The sequence below is a fragment of the Seriola aureovittata genome, chromosome 6 (assembly GCF_021018895.1).
Source record: "Seriola aureovittata isolate HTS-2021-v1 ecotype China chromosome 6, ASM2101889v1, whole genome shotgun sequence".
NCBI lineage: Eukaryota > Metazoa > Chordata > Actinopteri > Carangiformes > Carangidae > Seriola > Seriola aureovittata.
The window spans coordinates 10164766-10181990 of NC_079369.1; the positions used below are offsets into that span (position 1 = coordinate 10164766).

At 40.4% G+C, this 17225-nt stretch overlaps 1 protein-coding gene across 2 annotated transcripts; it reads right to left on the bottom strand.

Moving 5' to 3' along the window:
- Positions 1–84: 84 nt before the first annotated feature.
- On the bottom strand, positions 85–16469 carry fyco1a (FYVE and coiled-coil domain autophagy adaptor 1a). Of its 2 annotated transcripts, none has more exons than XM_056379523.1 (18): positions 16364–16469; positions 14618–14732; positions 13814–13920; positions 13401–13526; positions 12712–12818; positions 12079–12222; positions 11788–11881; positions 9165–11669; positions 8711–8803; positions 7664–7782; positions 7408–7575; positions 6395–6547; positions 5995–6224; positions 5202–5355; positions 3474–3566; positions 3149–3359; positions 2296–2405; positions 85–1992 (listed from the first exon to the last, which is right to left on the bottom strand). In XM_056379523.1, the coding sequence occupies exons 2-18, from the start codon at positions 14676–14678 to the stop codon at positions 1917–1919; spliced, it is 4551 nt and encodes a 1516-aa protein (XP_056235498.1). In that variant the 5' UTR covers positions 14679–14732; positions 16364–16469; the 3' UTR covers positions 85–1916. The 2 variants fall into 2 exon arrangements, with proteins under 2 accessions (XP_056235498.1, XP_056235499.1); XM_056379524.1 differs by having other exon boundaries at positions 14618–14729; positions 16364–16424.
- Positions 16470–17225: the final 756 nt, after the last annotated feature.

Consider the following 17225-nt stretch of genomic DNA (forward strand, 5'->3'; position numbering starts at 1 on the left):
GTGAGGTGACACACAGATGTAATGTGCTGATCTTGTTCCGACGTTCCAAGTTGTCAAACACTAAATCAGACACAATCAAGTTAGTGGATGTCAGAGGCATCATCACTCTCACATTTTATTCATGTTTTCTGGGTGTTTGACTTGTCTATTACTAGTTACACTGTGTGCTCGTAGTGATAATTCACGCACATTTTAATTCCCCTTGGAATTATCGTTCAAAAATAGCAAGTAGAAAAATCTGTCCCTGTGTGAATTACTTGACAAAGATCATGTAAACTTAACAGATTTCATATTGTTTGTAACAATGTATAAAATAATTATCACAAAGTGCAGCTCTGTAGAGAAAATATGAGGCTTTGCATACAAATTGCATCAATTTACACCCATCACAAATATAAGAGATCTGACTGTGAAACCAACAGATCTCCACAAAAGCAGCATAGAGATAAGCCCTTGCTTCATTAACGAGCATAAGGTTGTGTCCAAAGGTGATCAAGCTTGTTGTTTTTCTTATTGCTTTGTGATAAAAAAAAAAACAAAACAATAAACAGCACACAATATTCCAACCCATTTCATCACTGAGAGTAAGAAAAGCAAGAGCGTTATCTAAACGTGACAAAAAGATTCCAGGGATTTAAAATGAAAACCAAAGAGAAAAATCATTTCAACTGACACAACTGAAATAATATTGTGCATTTATATTGTATTTTAAATGTCAGTGGAATTAAGTTTCTACAGAATAGTGCCAATTCATACCAAGTATCATGTTCTTGATGAAATATACAGCTACAAAAGAAAACTAATTCCTGTCAATTAGAGTTAATAGGCACTTTAAAGTACAGTAGCTCGTTAGTGGACAGTGAGTAATATATTTTAAGTTAATGTCATTGTAACGACAAATCAACCTGTGTACAGTAAGTACAGGCACTGTGCTTCACTGGATCCTATAAACTGGATGGACAAAGCTGGTGTGCAGATATCCTTACACAGAAAGTAAGACAGCAGTTTTTCTTCTGGTTTTTTTGTTTTGTTTTCCAAAAACATGAAATTAGGACATGCTACCGCTGAAGGACAATTTTACGTCCCACTCCTGAGATTTGCACAAAGTGCGTATGCTTTTATTTCAAGCAGAAACTGTATTTTTCGAGTCCCGTTATCGTTTACTGCTTTGTTTCCTTCCTGCGCTGGCACAGTGCAAATATGTTCAGACGATTCAATTAATAAACAAACCACGAGCAAACCACTTTTCTGCACTTCTTCTTCTTCCTTTGGCCATTTGATTTAAAGGATTGCACGACACTTGAAACATTTTAAACTGGCCAAAAGTTAAAATATGAAAATGTTTCTGGGTCTTCATAGACCACTTTTGCAACATTTGATGTCTGACAACAGTCTAATGTCAGGTTTCATATTGCTAGTGTTACTTGGAGTGATCTGCATTCCCTAAAGGAACAGCATACTTGGGAAAAGAGAGGTCAAACCAAAAAACAAACAAAAATTACAGAAAGAAATAACAAAATTACACAATTTCTCTAAATGAACAACTTACTAATTTAAACCTAGCTGAAATAAAGGTACGTATATTACTTGGTATATATTTTAAAAAATATATATGATGATATATGAACTTGCATAAACATTTGTCTTTCTATTTCTCTTTTTAAAACCTCTGTCATTTTGTTGACCACACCTCACTTAGGCTACAGTTAAAACATGAGCACACCTCAAAACATAAACACCACAAAGTTAAATAATACAGAAACATTTTTGAAAGCAGAAAATACTTGGGTAAAAACAGGTTTGGGGTAAAAGTCAAATCAATTAAAAACAGTCAATGAATTGCTTTCACCTTCAGTCTCCCTGAAGCCTGAGTGACATCATGATGATGCCTCTGTGAGAGTGTGTGTTATCCGGCTTCAGGGAAAGTCGCTTCCGTCGTAGATTACGGGTTTCTCCATGGTCAGATGGTAGAAGACTTTCTTGGAGATAAACCTGTTGGAAGAAGGTTTCTGATCAAAGGAGTGCAATCCGATTAACTAAAACGAAAGCTGAGGCACAAAAGAAAGGACAAATGCATGCATGCATATACACAGGCACGCACGCACACACACACACACACACACACACACACACACACACACACACACACACACACACACACACACACACACACGCCCAGTAGTGGCAGTGATGACCAATACAATAAGAGTTTGAACATTTCAGTCCTTAACAAGCTTCTCCCATTCTGAAAGAGTAATCAGGAGAAAGACACCATAGTGTGGCAGGGTTTCATACCGTGAGAATGAGTTGTCAAAGATGAGTGTGTAGAGGCCGGGGTGACGGACTTTCAGCTGGCCCTGAATTGTCTCTTTATGGGAATTGCAGCGAGTCAGAGGAATCAGGACCTGAGAACAAAACAGGGACATTGGTCTGAAGGGAAACTCAGCACAAGAAAGATTCTGCCGGATGTTGTCCTACAAATCACCCCAAGGCTGATCTATCGAAAATACTATCTATAATACTCTAGTCTTATTTTAATGAAATGTATGTTGCCTTACATAGCCCCTCACATTGGACAGCAAGTATGAAATCATCATTATCATCATAAGTGTAACGTAAATTCCAACACACTTTGAATTAAAAAAAAGAAAAAATACACATACACAAAGGAGATTTTGGCAAAAGAGGGAGGGCACAGGCATATGAGATGAAAGATTGCAACACGTTTAAAACCCCTGACATTTTAAGTTAAAGGATGTAGACCTCACCCTGCTGAGCAACACTGACAACTTGCAGTGTTTTTCCACAGTTCTCAGTAGGGGGCACCCATGAAAGCCAGTGTTGGTAATAACTCCTTATTATGGCTTTTTAATCATCTTCTATGAGTTTAGAAGTGGGTGCAATTTCCAACCAGTGAAAAGCCTTTCCTCCGGTCTTATGATGTACTTTAATTTCCAATGATGTAACATTACCTCTGGTATTTACCTCCCTGCTCTTTTCCTGCAGCAGATTTACAAGGAGCTAATGAGGTCAAGGCATCTTCACATGCCGCCATACTGTATACTCCAAGGGGCCCCATCAAGATAAAAAGGGTTGGCAGTGGTTTTTAGTGTATAAATATAAAAATACACACACTGAGAGCATTTACCTTTGACTGTTCCACCTGAATGTCAATGGATTCCCGGTAAACCACACTAAAGGAGATGCTTTTGGGCTCAGAGGAAAACATCCAGCTGATGGTTGGCCCACAGTCACCCACAGCAACAGTTATCACACTGTAGCAGCTGGACTTGATGAAGAGTTCCCTGGAACCGTCACCAAACTGAGAGATATCATCGATGCTGAGAGGAACAGCCATCCTAGAATGAAAACATATGCATTATAAGATGTATTAAAGTGGCATTAATTCAACCAATACCAAGATGAGTTAAAAAAAAAAAATTAAACATTTAAGAAACATATTAAACACTCACGTGACTTCCCCTGATTTGAGAAGGTTGATCTCTGAATCCTGAACAGTGGGGACACGCTCTTCAGGGTCATCAGGGGTCAAATCTCCTGTGCCTCTGCAAAATCAATGTATTTCAGTGTATGAAACTCTTTAATCCCATAGTGATGTAATCACACACAACACAAATGACTGTCTGTCACCATCAGAGATCAGTCAGTGCATCTTGCAAAAGTAGAATATTCTGGTGAAGACAACATGGGCGCATCATTCAAAACGTTTCGGTGATCTGCTGATGTGAAGAATACTCCGGAGTCATGACTGTGTGTTTGAAATGGATTATGAATTTCACCCACAGATCATTGCCCATGCATTTTAATTGACAACTCCAGCAAGTCTGAGCAAGTTTTACCCCATTCACTTCACTTCATGTATGTTAAGCTTAACATACTGAGGATTATCTTCTCAGCACAAGTGTTGCCTAATCCTCCTCTTTTTTCTGCACATGAACTACGCACATGAAGTACATCTGCAATGCTGTTTTTAGTTCATCAGTGAAAACCCTTTGCTTCCAAACCTGGAGGGGGCAAAGTCATTAGTGCAGGAGCCTCTAAAGCTTGAGGTGTGCTGTCACTGGGAAATATCAGGGAGGGTTGAAACAAAGAAAAACAAACAATTCAAACTGCACATGCACCTAAATTTCTGCAATCAAACGTTTATTGTTATTATTGTTTTTATGAAGCAGCAGTGAAACATTCACAGCAGGTATGAGACAGATAGAGAATGGTCCATGATAAGTGTCTCCAATGGTTCTGTGTACATCACTCACCCTTTTCATTTCCCCTGATCAACTGATGGTGGTAAAAGCAAACTCAAGTCCTCTTTAGTCTGACTTTTAATTGAATTTTTATTTTATTTATTTATCTGTCTATTTATCTATACAGGCCATTTTACTGGTATGTCCTTTTATTTTCATTACTTATTATTTCTGGTTTTACTCACTTAAACACATCTTCTCTCTTTTAGCATTTTATGATTTTATCTTTAATAATTCATCCTCGTCTTCATGTCTTCAGTGTTTCATCATTGCAAATTTATGAGATTCATGATAGCGTTTCCTCACTTCCTCTTTTCATTGTTTTATTTCTATTGTTTTTTTTGTTTTTTTTCATAAAATAGTAATTTATTGCTCTGTGGGTGGGGTATTTGTTTTTATTGCTTTGATTCTGTAAGGAACTTTGTTTGTTGTTCGTATGAAAAGTGCTAAACAAATAAAGTCTGATTGATTGATTGAAGGAATTGAGGTGAAAACAACATGACAACCAAGAATGTTTGGCTGCTTTAAGAACAGCACTAGATTTATAACATTCATACAATGCTCATAAAACCATTGTGTTTTTTTCAATCATCCAGCAATATAAACAGTACAGAACGTATGATTTGAACTTGTGACGTCCTCTGATTAGCCAATATTACACCGGTACAGTTGATGACTGTGCTCTATGTAGTTGTCACTTTTCTTAGAGCAAACACTGGACCACAAAGGCCTGATTTCAACATGAGAGTGTAACCCTTAGTAATTATGACCTCTCTGGATTCACCCAAGGAGTCTGAAGACTTTGGAGTCACATACCAGAACAGTCAGTCCAAATTTGTTCAAACTTGATTTTTGGAAAACATGACATCCCCATCACAACTCAGAAAATACTGAGTCATCCCTTTTGCTCTAACCTCAGATACATGTTACACTCACATATCCATTGCTCCTGGAGGCCGTCGGTCCTGTTCATTCTCCAGTGAGCCACCTGTTGTCTGGGAGGTGGTGTCACTGTCGTAAACACCGTTCACTTCCTCTTCTGTGATGATGTCGAAAGCTCCATCGTCAGATCGGTTGCTGGGGTCAGAAACTGGGAGGAATCGGTGGGTTTAACGGATTAGATAACTGAAATACGGTTCAGGAAACAACCAACACCATCTTTTCTCATGTTACATTGTGGGTATTACACAGTATATAGTATAAAAAATAATGCACTTAATGTACGTGATGCCCTTCAACATGTTGATGTTCGGACCAACTCAGTAGTTATTACATTATTACATGAGTACTCAGTGCTAACGCCTGTAAAGTTTCATGACTGTATCCGGCATGGTTGTGACGGTATTGCGGTGACAAATGACATACACACCTACACACACATGCATGCACGCACACACGCTGGAACAAATACACACACAAAAACAGACTCAAAAGGTGTCGTGGCAGGTGATTATGCAGCTTTACTTCCTTTACAATAAAAGCAAAACAGCTTCTTCTCTGATTCGAAATGTCGACCTCTTCCCCTTTTCTCTACTAAATAAAACATTCTTTACTTTCTGTCCTTGTTCCTCAATATGACAAAGTCAGTCTTTTCGCTTCTGCTTCCCAGTTGACATACAATAAAAAAAGATTGAGGCCCAGTGAACAACAGTGATAAACCTTCGGGCCAAGTTGTCAAGTTAGTACGTAGTTGTAAGTTATGTGTTGTTCTTCCCAGTGTGTCTCTCACCTGTTACCCTGGGGGTGGGTTTGTATGGGGCTGGTGCAGGAGGTGGTTGAGGTCCTGCTACAGGTGGAGGAGGCTGGATATCTGAAGGACTCAGTTCTGCCTCTGTGAACCTCTCCACCACCGCACTACTTTGGGTGTAACAGTCCCTGCAGCAGCGCTCCTTCTTCCCACTGTGCTTGGTCATCACATAGTTGTTGCTGCAGTAGTAGCAGAAGATGCGACCACAAAGCCTAGAAAAAATAATGTCCATATTAAGACACACGTTTGTTACTAAAAACATATTCTCTGTGTCTTGCATGTTGAGAAAGTGCGTAAGTGATGCTGTACGTAGTCTGAAAATCAAAACAGGTTAGTGATGACAGTGTGTGCAGTTAGGCTCCAATGTCAACTGAAAGCCCACCTGCAGTGATGTCTGCGCAGCCACCAGGTGAACTGGCCCTGGCAGCCAAGGCAATGAGTGGCCTCTTTATCCACCAACCACCAGCGCTCCTCTGCTCGCAGTTTCTGCTCAAACTCCAGAGCATCCGACTTCTGCCACAGAGCATCTTTGTCCCTAATTTAATGCACAAAAAGACAAATGCATGGGAGTTTAGTGTCATTCTGTTCCATCTTAACAATTCCTGACCTGAGTTTTGAACTTTTTTTTCACTTAAATGAATTCAACTTAATTGCTGTTAATAACTGTGGTCTGTTGAAGTCAAAGCAGTTGATGTTCAGTATTCCACAGCAGCTGCTCTGAAGGCAGATGGAGGCTGGCTATACTATAAATAAACTGTACCAATCACATGATCTCATCTCTTGTTTATATGTTTCCACCTTCAGGATCTGTCTACTTATCCTGGACTGTGATTTTGATATTGTGATATTATGATATTGTATATACTCTACACCCTCTTGTTTGAAAGTAGATTTATTTCACCAAATAATGGGACCGAGAAAAACAATGAAGGCACACATAATACAAGAGTAAAAAAGACTGGAATGATGTAGGCACCTCCCAAGGGAGCTAATGTGTGTTTCATCCCTTACAGAGTATGAAAGCTTTGTGAACCAGGGAGGAAACCGTGCTTGGTGAATCCAGTGAAGAATGTTACATAAGAAAGTGTCATTCTCTTCAGTAGTGTCTCTGTAGCATGGATGTTGAACTCCAAGCATTACTTTTCCTCCTGTCTTCTTTGTCAAACTCTTTCATTCAGACCTGTTTGGAGTGTAATACTCAGCATTCACGAAAGCTTTTTTCCCCCTTGCTGCTCCTCAGACCTCATTTTCCAACATCACTGTCAAGTATAACAACATCAGAGACCTCTCTTACTGGAAGAACCAATCCAAAAGAGCAGGCAGCAACCGAACACAGACATGCAAAGAGAACATGAACTTTTACCCTGTTGCTTCTTAAATAGAGACAGGCCATACCGGATAAGCTCAATGAGCCGCTCTTCGAGGTTGGTCTTGGTTCTGTTGAGGTCATCTATCTCTGCAGTCATCCTCAGGTACTGGCTTTGCTTGTCGGCATCCGTTGTGTTGAGTTTCTGCTTCAATTCCTCGCACACCTTTTGCACAGCCAAGTGCGCTTCTTCGGCACTGAAGAGAGTAGAACATGAGTATCTCTTTTTCTTTTTTTTTTTTATCGTAAGATGAAATTGACAGGTATCAGTGGTCATGAACGCACCTGCTTGCTGCGTCTTTCAGTTGCTGAATCTCGCTCTCAGTCTCACGAATGGTTGATTCTGTCTTTGTGATGTGAGCATCTTTCTCACCAGTTAGCTGCAGGTACTGCTCATTCACAGCCTTCAATAAAGATTATCGGGACACATAAAAATATCCATCAGTACAAATTTTTTTGAGACTTGATTTTCATTTGTTTCTGTTCTTAAATTTCTGTTGAACACTGCTGAAAAAATATAATTAAGTTAGTGTCTTAACTGGTCCAACAAAATTTAAATTTCAGAGAGATGTAAATTGTATTGTGTGTATTTCTATAAGAAAATCTTGCTATTTTCTCTTCCTGTTATATAGCCTATGTAATATAATATAATTTTTCATATGCATCTTGCCCCAGACAGCATACAGAAACACGTCATTCAGTAACATCCAATAACAGACAGAGCCAATCAATCTCATTAAAATCTAAAAACATCCTTCAAAATCAAATCATATTGTATTGATCTATAACGACATCTTACCATAGAGGAAATATCTCAATCTCAAAGCAATTTCATGGAGCTATTCATTTGATTAGGGCCAGTACACTGCGGTGATTATGGACCTATATTGAATCTATACCTGTATTTTGCATCTAATCTACTCTGCATTCAAAGATAATTGTTCAAGCAATCAAGGAGTCTCTTATAATCATCATCAGGTAATCAGCAGGTTATTATGTCCCATGGGTAAGTAGTTTCCTGTTCCGCACCCCTTCTGCAAACACACTTATGATAGAGGTGTTCCAGGTTATTTTTACATATTATGCTTATCTTGCACTACTGACAGCTATCTATCTACAGTCTTCCCTTAATCATATATGGTTTTCTGTAGAAGAAGTGAGTACATCACAGGTACAGCAAAGATTCTTTTCTCTGATGGCAGTGTATTTTTATATAGCAGTATGTCTCTTTAAAAGTAGGTACTCTCCAGAGATTAAAGACCCCATTCTTACACCACTATGTGTGTCCTTATTATGTAACCATGATTTATTTGATGCTGGAAAGAGACATACCTCTAGTTTAAACACTTTGGCCTGCAAGCTGGATACATTCTTCAGCTCCTCCTGCAGCTGGGCTTTCACCTTGTCCAGTTGTTCATTGACACTCTGAAATGTGACAGTAACATAATAACATAAGAAAATGGGAAGAAGATATCAACTGTTTGTGTCATACTTCATGGCATTCCATCCAGTAGTTGTTGAGATATTGTATTATATATATATATATATATATTATATATATATATATATATATATATATATATTTCAGTTTGGACGGAAGTAGTGGACCAAGACACAGATCTAAATTGCCATTCGTAGAGCAATGCTGCTAGCGTTGGTAAAAGGATAACTGAATATTTGGACACAATAAACTAAAAACTACATTGCCAAAAGTCAGAAAACGCAAAAAAACGATTTGAAATGAGTGTAATAAAAAGGCATAATTGACAGGTTCTGACTAACTCACCTTCATTTGGGTCTGATGATTCATGCTCTCTGAGCTCATCTGGAATTTGACGGCCTCCATCTCCTCACGGCTGGAGTCCTTGGCGCTCTGCACTTGATTCTTGGCCTTTTGCAGTTGCTCCTGGAGTTCTGTGACAGTCCCTGGAAGTGTCTCCTTCTGTGTTAGCTCCTCTCTTAGTCTGTTATTCTCCAGTCGAAGTTCTGTCATGCACTCTTCTAGTCGCTCCACCATTTTCTGCAGCTCTTCAATCCTGGCAGCGTCGCCGTCCCAGTGCTCTCTGGCCTCATCTTTTTCTGCACTTAGCCTACAGATGTTCATCCCCAGCTCTGCCATCTCTGTGTTGGCCCTGTGCAGACCCTCACGTGTCTCACTGTTCTCTAGGACCAGCCTGTCATTTTCTGACTTGAGTGTGGACAGCTCTTCACGGATGGCAGCTGCAGAAATAGCCAGCTCGGCATGGGCAGCTACTTCACTGTCACGCTGTTCAATCAGTGCCTCTTCTTTCTTTTTGCACTCCATAAGCTCCGTTACATGCTTCTGATTCAGTGCCTCTGTCTGAGCTTTAAGCTGCTCAGTCAGAGTCCTGAGCTCATCTCTTTGGGCTTGCGTCACCTCCAGCTGTGCTTGGGATTTCAGCTTTTCCTCCCCAGACCTCTGTGCCTGGACCCTGAGGTCCAGGATCTCCGTCTGGAGCCTGGACACTTCTTTCATGTTCACCTCCAACTGGCTCTCAACCACAGTCAGTTTGCCTGTCACTTCTTGGTTCTCCTTTACTTGCACAGCACTCCTCTCCAGCTGAGATTTCTCTATCGCCTGCTTCTCAGAGGTCACCCTTTCAATCACTTCCGTCTGTTTAGCACAGGTTGCTTCTGCATCAGCTTTGGCGGTCTCAAGCTCCTTCTCTCTGGCCTCCAGAGCTTTTAACCTGGACTGCAGCTCAACAAGGTTCTTCTCTTTACTCCCTAGCTGGGCCTCTTTGCTTTGGAGCTGTTCTTGAAGACTGGCTTCATTCTTACGTGAAGCTCCTAAATTCTTCTCCAACTCTCCGATCTGCCCGTGAACACTCTTCAGGTCCGATTGCATGCGACTAAGAGCTGCTTTCACAGTGTCTTGCTCCTCTCTCAGACTCTGGTTCTCCTGCTCCAGCCGCTTTGACGTGGTGTCTGAGAGCTTTGCGGCCATGGTGGCTCGCTGCAGACTCTCATCCAACTTGCGGTTCTCCTCACGCAACCGCTTCTCTTTTTCATCCACTGTCACCTTGGTATCATCCAGCTGGCCTCGAAGCTGTTTCTCAGAAGCCCTTAGAGATGCTAATTCAGCGTCAAGCAATGCTCTGTTGTCTGCCATCTCCTTCTTCAACTCCTCATTTCTCTTCACCGTCGCCAGCAGCTTCCCATTCAGGTCCATTAAATTGGCACACTGTGTCTTGTAGTCTTCTATCTTTGTTGTGTGTTCTTTGACGTTACCCTCCAGCTCAGCAAGCCTAGTTGTCAGTTTTTCCCTTTCTGTGTTGAGGCTTTGGTTCTTGGCTTCTAGCTTTTGTAGTGTCTTGTGGTTGGAGGTTAGCTCTGCTTGTTTCTTTTCCACCTGCTCTTTGAGAGTGGTGACTTCTGCTTCTAAAGTCTCTTTTAAGCTACTAACATTCTTCTGCATTTCATCTTTATCTTCTTGCGCCATCCTCTTCACCACCTCCACCTCTTTCTCATTCTCTTCAAGACATCTTTGGAGGTCCTGCAGCTGCCTTTGTAGGTTGTTCGCCTCCTTCTCTCTCAATGTCAAGGCCCCCTGCAGCTTGTCAAGGGCACTACACTGTTCTTCCACTTTCAACTCCAACTTGGCTTTCTCCTCAGACACAGATGTAACTAATACTCCGAGTTTTGTTTCACCATCCTTTGCAGTTATCTCCTTGACTCTCAGCTCTTCCATTAGCCTTTCTGCCTGCCTCTTCTTCTCCTCTGCCTCTGCTACAGCTTCCATCTTCCCTTTCTCTGCCTCTTTCAATCTGTCCAGCAACTCGTGTATCTTTTGTGCAGAATCAAAGTAGCTGGCCGCCTGCTGGCCCTTCTCATTCAGAACCCCGTCCAACTTGGCCATGAGCTCTATGTTCTTCCCCTCAGCAGCTCCCAACTTATCCTGGAGCAGACGGTGTTCAGCATCCATGGCTTTCTCCCTAGTCCTGAGTGCTTCTACCTCCCTCGACATGGCCCCCTCTCTTTCCTGCGAAGCCTTGAGTTCTCCTTGCAAGCCCCGCTGCTCCTCTTGGGCAGCAAACGACACATCCAGCTGCCTCTGGAGCTCCACCACTACGCCCCTGAGCTCTGCAGCCTCCTCGCCCAGCTGCTGCACCTTATCGAGGAGTTCCCGCTGTTTAAGCTCTGACTGGTCCAGCTCTAGGCGGAGGTCGTCAACTGTGCTGACATCTTCGGAGCAGGCAGGCAGGGACTCATTCAGGTCGTTCAGCAGACTGTGACCATAATCAGGGCTAGAAGGGAACTCCGGTGCTTGCTAGATGGTTGTAAGAGGAACCAGAGGAGAAGAGGGGGAAGAATATCCTGTAATAATTATTATTAATTACAAATTATGGTGAAATGACAGGACATTATTAGAGACACGGGTCAGTTACCTGGGAGTAGGTACTGGCCAGACTGTTAATGCTGGAACTGCGACTGGGTGGTTTCCACATATGGCCGGGCGAGTTTGCACTTCCAAGCATTCTCCTGTTGATTAGAAAAGAAATGTAATACTTTAAACATTGGTAAATATCACACATCCTGACTAAACACCAAAGCCGGTGCAAAGGGAAGGCTGTATTAGTGTCTGTGACCAAATCTTAATGCTTATTTAGATATCTGAAAGATCATTTTCATTTGTTTTATTCTCTCTACATGTTTTCAAGATTTCTTGTGCTCATTACCTTGCAAAAGTGGGCCAGGAGGCATCAAGATCATATCCTCTGGAAGCCACATCAAACTGGACATCATTGAGTTCATACAGGTGACTGATGATGTCAACACTAAGGTGGGGCTTCAGGAAGGGGCTTCGTACATAGTACCAGTCACTGTGGGAAACGAGAAGAAGAAGGGAAGAGGTCAAATAAAACCATAGCGGAACAATTATAGTGGCTGATGAAGGAGGTTTTGTCTCATACGTTGACCCTTAAAAATCATAGGAAGAAATTGACCTCAACCAGGAAATTAGGACATTCTTCAATAATATGTTATAATACATCTTTAGCACCAAATAACAGTGATGATGATCCTCTTTAAGGTTAAGATTCTTCTTTATAGTTTCTCTATGTTGTACCAGGCGTATCTACAATACTACACACACCTGTTCTGATTTCTGGTAAGCCACTGAAAACAGTCACGTAATACTTCTTAATTATTAACCTGCTCTTTATATTTTACCACTGACCACCATTTCTACTGACGCAACATGCCTGTTTCACCGAAAGGGGAAATGAGGTGTTTCATTGTCTCTGTCCAAGTTTCACAGACCTTGAAATCCAAAAACAGGGTTCTACTTCATTAGTGTCTGACAGTTTTACCTGGTGACTCTCTGGTTCATCAGGCACTGCTGGAGCGTGTCAGCCAGTCGCTGATGTACGAGGGAGTAGCGAATAAATGCTCGTCCCTTCCCCAGAGATGTCTTCAGCTATCAAAACAGAAGAAGACCTTGTTAAACATAATGTATTTAAATAATTAATTGTTTCATTATTTGCTGCTCAACTTGTCCAAACAAACAAATGATATATTCAACTTCAACTACAACATAACTGTTTGTAAAGTGATGCAGAACATATCCAATTAAAGCCTGTTCTAATGCAACACCTACAATTTTGTCATTTTTCCTGACAAACACATAAAATTAAAAAGGAGAAAAAAACGACACAAAATAATCCTAACATATTACAATTACAGCACACAGTATGTTGCTTTTATATCACAAATACAGGGATGCAGCACATCAGTGCCAGTATTTAGATTGAGTTCTTGGATGTGTTTTGGCACCCATATAAGATAAGCACTAAGCTATGAACAGAACGACTCTGTGTGTATTTTGTGTTGTGACTGTACAATAAGAGATGAGAAAGAAAAAGATGAGAAAAGTGTTTTGGGTCATTTTGAAGGAGGGCAAAATAGATTATTTCTACTTTCTAATGGTTTGAGAGGTAATCAGATATTATTAATGCTACATTAGTGGTGTCACTCTAAACAACAAAAAAAATCTTAATACTTCAGTGATGGATTTGACAAAGCGGATCCCATCATTGGCCCCTTTTATTTTAGCCAGACAGTCAGTGAAGTAATCCCAGTAGTCCTTCTTTGTACCAAGAAATGTGGTCTTCTCCTTCTGGTCAAACTGAAAGAAAGATACATGTGGTTAAATGTAGATTATTTTTGAGTCACTTTTAAGACATAAAATGTGAAGAAAAAGAAGCATTTTAAAGGGTTCTTCTCCAAACAGTGTTTAATGCAGCATCATGAATTTACAGTCAAAAAAAGTGTAGTAATCCAATGACAAAACAACTGATGATGCAAGGCTCTGTGTTTTGTAAGCATTTATCTGCTTTATATTTCAAACTAGTGGTATCTCATTTGAAATCAAATTACTTTTTCACATCCTCAGTGAATAATTGGGATTCATACCTGTAGCAGGTACTCCAGTTTGTAGGAGAATTTGTGCAGGCTGGTACTGTCATCTGTGATTGGCTCTCCACTTTCCCTGTACTCCTTTGCAAGCTCAGCAACAGCCTCTGAAATTTACAGATATGAGTTCAAAGACGAATAAATATCTATCAAATAACAAGCAACACCAACATTAACTTAGGAAAAACATTTAAAAGATACTTGACTAAGATAAATACATAAAAAAATGTATTTTAACATCTAGGGTTCATGCAGTCAGTACACTAGTGCTGTAATCAGTGACACAGGAAGCAGGAAAGCAAACAGGAAAAAACAGGAAAATTATACTTCTTTAGAAAGATCCCTTGGCAAAAGGACTGCATTTCCAGTGCACCCAAACCTCCTGTGTCACCCTCTTCAGGCACAATCACACATCAAAAACTTGCCTCGTATCCATCGTAAAAACTGGAAGGACACCCGTGAGGGGTGCACCCTTAGGACACACTCTCTGTCTCGCTGCATGCTGACAGAGGCTTCCACCACGCCCTTACTACACAAACATGAGGTCAGATGTACGTTTTCCCAAATGATTTGATGACCCGCAGAGGTCAGATAGATCCAGGCTTAAAGATTGTACTCTCAGACTCGACAAAGAGACCGAGGTCATGACATCACAGCAAACCTCTCTGACTCCTTTCTCTGCTCTTCAGTCACACCATGTCAGCCAACAACTGCCTGCTGCCAGTCTATTCACACACACACACACACACACACACACACACACACACACACACACACACACACACACACACAAAGCTGGCGTACCATGCAGATCTCGGATAATCCTCTGGAGTTGGCTCTCCCCAACAGTAGCCCCAGTAGCCATGGCCCCACCGCTCTCTCCCTGGCAACCAGGGGTCGCAGGGTCACATACAGTCTGCTGAATCAGAGAATCAGAATCAGTCAGGAACAAAAGACTGACATGAATAGTCCAACATACTCTCTCATGCATGGGCAAACTTATACACACAATTCTGCTAAACATAGAGAGTTTTTTGACTCATCTCATGATGAGTGCATTGACCAATTCTGTGCAGAAAGTGCATCTCTTAGACGTGAAAGCCTGTCTGCCAGAGATATAATGGTCTATCACATATGCATTTTGACCTTTATGACCTGCATATGTAATAATGTCACTCTACACATTCTGATTTTCTAACTACCACCTACTATTAAACTGTAATTCTTTATTCCTATCTGTCAAATGATGCATCTTTGTTTCTTTAACATTCAATGAAACACTCCTTAACAGCTAAAAATTGAATTACACTCTGACATAACTGCAACAGACGAAGGTTTCAGACTTGATTTGATGATTTATCAAAGGGTTAGATGGGCCTTTTTTGCCTAACAATTTGATCACTGTATGAGCAACAATAGTCAAAACGTCCTGCTTCTTGAATTTTGGGTCAGGATGCCGCTTCTGGTTGGTCCATAATGCCTGTAGGTTGGTCACAGATGCATGTAAGTCAACCTGCCATGTTATCTGCAAACTGCATGATGTGCTGGAAAATGTCAATGGACCTTGGGAAGCTAGCTGGACAGTTTTACTTCACTAAAATCTACTTTCATTACCCATAAGACAGGGGCATACATATTGCAAAATGTATAATTCTCACACTTTTATATAACCATTTAGTGTCTGAGAATTGCCTATACTTTCATATAAAATTCATTATAATATTCTATGTATTACGTCACTGGTTTGTAGCAGACATGTACAGAATCTCCTCTACAAAATCTGCAGAATAAAAACAGTTGGTGGACCCAATAAAATGAACACTTGTACAAATAATGAAATGTTGTACAATATGTGAGCAACAAGTTCCACTTGTGAGAAGCTTGTAATGTCTAGTCTTCATAAAATACCACAAATCATTGCCGCTAAGATTACCATGGAGTGGAGTTAACACCTCTCTGACACAATGACAGCTAAAATTATGACATTTACAGAGAGTGTTTATAGCAGATATTACAGGATGTTATGTAGGTGTTACCTCCTTTCACCTCTTGTTTATGAGGAAGTAAACAAAGCATTTCATAAATAGACATGTAAGGCATCTAAATATAACGATGTAATTGTGGTTTTATTGTGGCCATGTAAGACTAACACCCTAAATTTTAACACACAATCATTCACGCTATAGTTTAAGTTTAACTTTGTTTGACGTTGGATTTGTTAAGCTAACAGCTAGCAAACTACTTTAACATGAGTTCTGAAACCTCGATAACGGCTATAATAAGCCGACAATCGGCTCTTACAGTGCTAATATTAATTTTCTAACATCTTTGTAATACAAATAAACTGACGAATCTGTCAGTTTAAGTTTGTAAAGACGACACTTGTGTCATTTTAAGTTGTCTCAGTAATATTTAGCTTGACACTGATCACTTGACAGACATTTTGAAAACAACCGTGACATCAACGAGACACGATAGCTTAGATAATGGTATATGTTACGAGGTAGTTGAATGTAGAAAACGAAGAAAAGAGTAATAACTTTGACATACTTTTAGAGGTATGACTCAAGCCCATAACAACCCAGGACGTTTGTGCCTGCATACAAACTTGTTGTGACCGTCGTGATTGATGCCGTCCCATCCACTGACGAAGCGACATGTAGCCATCGGGCCAATGGCTACGAGGTTGGTAGGCGGGATCTAGTAACTGCATAGTTTGGTTGCCGTAGCAGAGTAAACAGAGGTGTCATGTGATCAATGACATACTTAAATGCGGGTCCCACTTTGCTGTGGTGCTTTTGTTCAATTCACAGCTAATCATACATATTTCAGATATAACTGGAGAGAATGGTATACATGACCTTGTTGAGATCTTGATACAAATCTTTAAAACATAATCAATGTATGACAACTTGATACATGTGCACCATACTAAAAGTTTATACAGGCTTTTATGATAACTAAAGCCTATGTGCTGCCTATACAGTATATTGTGATAGGCTACCTACCAACAAAATAGCATGGAGGACATTACCATGGGCATTTTATACAGAAAGATCAGTTTATTGTGTAAAGTAGTACTCAGCTTCTGAAAGCAGTTGTGGGCTATGTGTTTTTGGTAGGTCTGGCAGAGCTATGTCAAGTCTGTCAAAACACTTGAAATCTATGTTATTGCTTGCGTTATTGCACATGTAGGATCCAGAGCTTATGGAGCTTTCTTTTTTTTTTTTTCAAATCTGTTTCTCACAAGTGCCTGAATATTGCAAAAGTGTAAAACTAAGCTGCTATAGTAGCTCAAGTGTCATTTCTTAAGTCTCATATGTTACAGTGTCAGTCAAACTACAAAAACACATTTTCTTTTCCTTACCTCTATAGCAATATCTAGTCATGCATATGATTTTGGTTTTACTTG